A 6,777-nucleotide genomic window follows, 5' to 3' on the forward strand; every position below is an offset into this window, starting at 1 on the left:
TGTAGTCATAGTAAACTTAGTTTCACACAAAATCCGAGGGCAAGTGCATTTAGGAAAACTCAACACCCCACAATGTCCCACATTTTAATGCAACCCATGTTTCGAATTTCCGGCGATTTATGTTACACTTTCCGGTTACAAGAGCAGCGTATTTGTGGCGGGAGTTTTCCCATATTGTTGTCAAGGTTGGTTCTTAACAGCGAATTAAGTGTTGATCCGTGCATTAGTTTGGTGTAAAATTGACATGGCAATGAACGGCGATGGAGTGCATGGACTGAACGGAGAGACGGTGGCCCCATCTGAAGCTAAACACCCCAATGGCACTCCTAGCAAGTCAAACATAGCCTGTGAAAACGGCGAGGCAGAAATCCCCGCTGCTAAGCAAAATGGAACTAAGAGAAGAACCCCAACTGATACGTTCTCTTTCACTGCCGAACCTACCATCGATGACATACGACGGATGCAAGCGGAATTTACTGACGAGCGAGACTGGAACCAGTTCCACCAACCCCGCAACCTCCTGCTAGCTATGGTCGGAGAAGTGGGCGAGGTATCTGAGCTGTTCCAGTGGCGTGGCGAGGTGACCGAAGGACTTCCCGGCTGGACCGACTCCGAGCGCGAGCACCTGGCACATGAACTCAGCGACGTCCTCATCTACCTAGTTGAGCTGGCCGAGAAATGTCATATCGATTTACCCCAAGCAGTGCTGCGCAAAATGGCCCTAAATAGGCTGAAGTACCCTGCCAGCAAGGTGCATGGCTCGTCTAAGAAGTACACTGAATACAAGGACTGAGCGATTGCATGCTGTCATGCCCAATTGGCGTAATGAACACACCCCTGCATTTACAAATTAGACAAGAACTGAAAATTACTGTTCAACTTCAGTTAATGGCAATGGAGAATGTTTAAACAATCTTTTATTTAGGGCACTACTGTATCTCAATAGTTGGTCAAACTGCCATTAGCTGCTTTTAGTTTTATAAAGTGCTTTTTAATTCGTGTTTTTCTTTAACTATATGGGTATTCATCTTTGGACTTCCCTCTGATGGTTTGTCATTTTAACTGTTCCCCAAAGTCAAATGTATAGGCCCTTGTAAAAAGTATATTTTATTTTTCATAGTATGAGTAACTACATTTAAATCTCTTAAATCCAAATTGTTGTCAATGATCGATGGAAGCTATGTTCTTTTGTTGCTTTAAATTCAATGTATGTGTGCAACTGATAGAATCTTCCTCCCAAAAGTAAAAGTGCCTTCAACTGCTGTCCTGCAGATGCTATGTAATTTATGTATTTTGACTCTGTAATGCATTTATCAATCAGATGTAATCACTATTGCCTTATTTACTTCCCTGGGAAATTAGCTACAATGGGAGATGGGGAAATTAACACACACACACAGCGCTACTATGGGAGATGGGGAAATTAGTGAGCTACTCTTGTAGCTGTTCATTTTGATAAGCAGTCTGTTAAACAGTAGTGTTTCATGGCTCCAGGCCTATGGTTAGTGATCCAATATGAATTGAATATGAATAGCCTTCAATATGAAGGCTAGCCAATGTATATTTGGACACATCCGATGGTTTAATGAGCTACAAGTATACTGAAAATATAAATGCAACAATTTCAAAGATGTTACTGAGTTGCAATTAAATGATATTAGGATTGAAATAAATTCATTAGGCTCTAATCTATGGATTTCACATGACTGGGAATACACAAATGCATCTATTGGTCACAGATATATATTTTTTAACGGGTAGGGGTGTGAAGTCAGTATAAGTTGCTGGACACTCGTACGTCTATCCAAAACGTGCTCAGTGGGTGAGTATGCAGGCCATGGGAGAACTGGGATGTTTTCAGCTTCCAGGAATTGTGTACAGGTCTTTGAGATATGGGGCTGTGCATTAACATGATGAAACATGAGGTGATGGCGGCAGATGAATGGCACGACAATGGGCCTCAGGATCTTGTCACGGTATCTGTGCATTCACATTTCCATAGATAAAATGCAATTGTGTTCATTGTAGCTTATGCCTGCACATTCCATAACCACACCGCCACCATGGGGCGCTCTGTTCACAATGACATCAGCACACCGCTTGCCCACACAACACCATATACGTGGTCTGCGGTTGTGAGGCCGGTTGGACATACTGCCAAATTCTCTGAAATGACTTGAGGTGGCTTATGGTAGAGAAATTAACATTAAATTATCTAGCAACAACTCTGGTAGACATTCCTGCAGTCAGCATGCAAATTACACACTCCCTCAACTTGAGATACACCTGCTCATTGAACATCTAATTCCAAAATCATGGGCATTAATATGGAGTTGGTCCCACCCTTGCTGCTATAACAGCCTCCACTCTTTTGGGAAGGCTTTCCACTAGATGTTGAAACATTGCTGCGGGGACTTGCTTAAATTCAGCCACAAGAGCATTAGTGAGGTCGTGCACTGATGTTGGGCGATTAGGCCTGCCTCGCAGTCGGCGTTCCAATTCATACCAAAGGTGTTTGATGGGGTTGAGGTTAGGGCTCTGTGCAGGCCAGTCAAGTTCTTCCACACCGATCTTGACTAACCATTTCTGTATGGACCTCACTTTGTGCACAGGGGCATTTTCATGCTGAAACAAAGGGCCTTCTCCAAACTGTTGCCACAAAGTTGGAAGCACAGAATCGTCAAGAATGTCATTGTATGCTGTAGCGGTAAGATTTCCCTTCACTGGAACTAAGGGGCCTAGCCCGAACCTTGGGAAACAGCCCCAGACCTTTATTCCTACTCCACCAAACTTTAAAGTTGGCACTATGCTTTGGGGCAGGTAGCATTCTCCTGGCATCCGGCGAACCCAGATTTGCCCGTCGGACTGCCAGATGGTTAATCATGATTCATCACTCCAGAGAAGCGTTTCCACTTCTCCAAAGTCCAATGGCGGCGAGCTTTACGCCACTCCAGCCGATGCTTGGCATTGCGCATGGTGATCTCAGGCTTGTGTGCGGCTGCTCAGTTATGGCAACCCATTTCATGAAGCTCCCAACGAACAGTTATTGTGCTGACATTGCTTCTAGAGGCAGTTTGGAACTCGATAGTGAGTGTTGCAAACGAGTACAGATGATTGTTACGCGCTACGCGCTTTAGCACTCCGCGGTCGCACAGGCCACAACAGGTGTGGCTGAAATAACCAAATCCACAAATTTTATACTTTTGTATATACAGTTGAAGTCGGAAGTTTACATACACTTAGGTTGGAGTCATTAAAACAAATTTTTAAACCACCACAAATTTCTTGTTAACAAACTATAGTTTCGGCAAGTCGGTTAGGACATCTACTTTGTGCATGACAATTAATTTTTACAACAATTGTTTACAGACAGATCATTTCACTTATAATTCACTGTATTACAATTACCGTGGGTCAGAAGTTTAAATACACTAAGTTGACTGTGCATTTAAACAGCTTGGAAAATTCCAGAAAATTGTCATGGCTTTAGAAGCTTCTGATAGGCTAATTGACATTTGAGTTAATTGGAGGTGTTCCTGTGGATGTATTTCAAGGCCTACCTTCAAACTCAGTGCCTCTTTGCTTGACATCATGGGAAAATCAAAAGAAATCAGCCAAGACCTAAAAAAAAAATGTGTAGATCTCCACAAGTCTGGTTCATCCTTGGGAGCAATTTCCAAACGCCTGAAGGTACCACTTTCATCTGTACAAACAATAGTACGCAAGTATAAACACCATGGGACCAAGCAGCCTTTATACCGCTCAGGAAGGAGACACGTTCTGTCTCCTAGAGATGAACGTACTTTGGTGCATCATGTTGTGGGGGTGCTTTGCTGCAGGAGGGTCTGGTGTATTTCACAAAATAGATGGCATCATGAGGCAGGAAAATGATGTTGATATATTGAAGCAACATCTCAAGACATCAGTCAGGAAGTTAAAGCTTTGTTGCAAATGGGTCTTCCAAATGGACAATGACCCCAAGCATACTTCAAAAGTGGCAAAATGGCTTAAGGACAACAAAGTCAAGGTATTGGAGTGGCCATCACAAAGCCCTGACCTCAAACCTATAGAAAATGTGCGGGAAGAACTGAAAAAGCATGTGTGAGCAAGGAGGCCTACAAACCTGACTCAGTTACACCAGCTCTGTCAGGAGGAATGAGCCAAAATTCACCCAACTTATTGTGGGAAGCTTATGGAAGGATACCCAGATCGTTTGACCCAAGTTAAACAATTTGAAGGCAATACTACCAAATACTAATTGAGTAAACTTCTGGCCCACTGGGAATGTGATGAAATAAATAAATCATTTTCTCTACTATTATTCTGACATTTCACATTCTTAAAATAGTGGTGATCCTAACTGACCCAAGACAGGGAATTTGTACTAGGATTAAATGTCAGGAATTGTGAAAAAAAGAGTTTAAATGTATTTGGCTAAGGTGAATGTAAACTTCCGACTTCAACTGTACACGGAATAAAAATATAAAACGCAATATGTAAAGGTTCACCACTTTATTTAAAACATGTGAAATGTCAGAATAATAGTAGAGAAGTGTACAATTCCAAACTTTGGGAAAAGTGTGGAGGATTGGGGTAGGGACTTCCCAAGGATCCCAAATAGCACTGACCAAATTGAAACCATGGCACTCTGTGTTGATTTGCTGCACCATAGCATTCCCCATAGCCTGAGGTAAACATTCCCGAGATGCGATGCACAATTTATTTTCATTTTCTAGCATGGTGTGAGCCTATAGCAGCATAACTCCTGGGCCTGGCTGACACATTCTTGGTTTGCTAGTACTATTCAATTTGTGTGGAAATGTCCCAGGCAGGTAGCAGGGTGGAATCAATCTCTCACAGCCGAAGGGGTGGGTTGTCTCTTGTGAATCAGGAAGTAATGTTCCTTCGACCACATTGCTTCCTTCATTGCTATTCAGTATGGCTGCTAGGGGAGAGTGGGATTAAATGAGTGGCACAGCGGTCTAAGGCACTGCATCGCAGTCCTTGGTTCGAATCCAGGCTGTATCACATCCAGCCGTGATTGGGAGTCCCTTTGGGCGGCGCACAATTGTCGCAGCGTCGTCCGGGTTTGGCCGGGGTAGGCTGTCATTCTAAATAAGAATTTGTTCTGAACTGACTTGCCTAGTTAAATAAAGGTTAAATGTTTAAAAAAATGACATTCATCATCACTCTGTCAAGGGAAATATAGTATTCTCCACAGGAGTTGCTAGTGACCGATGGGACAAGGACATCCCTGCTGGCCAAACCCTCCCCTAACCTGGACGATGCTCGGCCAATGGGTCTCCCGGTCGCGGCTGGCTGCGACAGAGCCTGGATTCGAACCCAGAATCTCTAGTGGCACAGCTAGCACTGCGATGCAGTGTCTTATACCACTGCACCACTCGGGAGGCCCCTAACAGATATCTACATATATTTCAGGAGTTTGTGTATCTATGTAAATATACCTTGTCCAAAAAAAGTGGTGTCTTGGCACAATTTACCCTGGGTATGTGGTAAATTGAGCTGAGGGACAGGGTAAGTTAAGCCACCTACAAATGTATGTACTGAATGAAATATTACTACTACCTTTTTAAAAACATGTCTATCTCTATTTCCCAAACACAATTCAAAACAATCACTTTTTGTCTTTATCATCTTTCAAACTTTTAACATATGCCAGGCCCAGTTGTTACCTCATATCGCAGCGATAATGCCTTACATTACACCTGGGAAGAAAACACTTAATTTAGCTCAATTTACCACATGGCCATTGGCTCAACTTACCCCAAGGCAAACATTTTGACTATATTAGCCCACACAGCTACAAGGATGGACTTTCATGCTAGGTTTATGACCTCATATTGAAGCTTATAGAGACCCCAACTGATGTATAGAACAATCTTAAGATCATCTACTTTGGTTTAGATAAAAGTGTCATGAAACCTCTAACAAACTCAACTCTGGACCTCGGAGACAATTCCACTGCTTGTTATTATTGTTCCCCTCTAATCAGGGACTGATTTAGACCTGAGACACCAGGCTTGTGAAATTAATTATCAGGTAGAACAGAAAACCTGCAGTCTCTAACACAATAAATTAGTTTGACTTTTTAGACCTAACTTGCTTACCTCTTTTTCCACGTGGTTTCTTTCTTCATTGACTCCATGAAAGGATTACCTTTTTGGTCAATTTATTAATTTTGTGTATGGTTTCCTAGAAACACGGGTTGCTCAACTTAACCCTTTGGCTCAACTTACCCCACTCTCCCCTATAGCTCAGCTTTGTGGTACCTGTTATTTCTCTGAGAGTTGGGGAGTTTGGGTCTTTACCTGCAGCCACAGTGACAGAGCAAGAGAAGTTCTCTGTCTGAGACAAGGTTTTGGAGAGCTCTTGCCTACATTTGTAAAACTGAGAAATAGTTGTGATTTGGTATACTGACTGTTGTTTCTTCATGACCCCCAAAGCATTGGGTATGAGTGAGTAATCATGAGGAGCAAATGAATGTTTCTGTTACCCTTTCCTGAAGCTATAACTAATACCCCAGCTGAATGACAACGCAGCTCTGACTCAGGCAAAAGTAGGCTCTGCAATGCATCTTTCTTCTATTCATCACACTTATTTCCCAAGTCCCAAGGCGGTGTCAGAGGAAGGCTCTAAAAATTGTCAAAGACTCCAGCCACCCTAGTCATAGACTTTTCTCTCTGCTACCGCACGGCAAGCGGTACCGGAGCGCCAAGTCTAGGTCCAAAAGGCTTCTTAACAGCTTCTACCCCCAAG

At 42.9% G+C, this 6,777-nt stretch overlaps 1 protein-coding gene across 1 annotated transcript; it reads left to right on the top strand.

Moving 5' to 3' along the window:
* Positions 1–124: 124 nt before the first annotated feature.
* LOC129841552 (dCTP pyrophosphatase 1-like) lies at positions 125–1,688 on the top strand. Its single transcript, XM_055909878.1, has one exon. The coding sequence runs from the start codon at positions 245–247 to the stop codon at positions 791–793; it is 549 nt and encodes a 182-aa protein (XP_055765853.1). The 5' UTR covers positions 125–244; the 3' UTR covers positions 794–1,688.
* Positions 1,689–6,777: the final 5,089 nt, after the last annotated feature.

The sequence above is a fragment of the Salvelinus fontinalis genome, chromosome 42, assembly GCF_029448725.1.
Source record: "Salvelinus fontinalis isolate EN_2023a chromosome 42, ASM2944872v1, whole genome shotgun sequence".
Taxonomy (NCBI): domain Eukaryota; kingdom Metazoa; phylum Chordata; class Actinopteri; order Salmoniformes; family Salmonidae; genus Salvelinus; species Salvelinus fontinalis.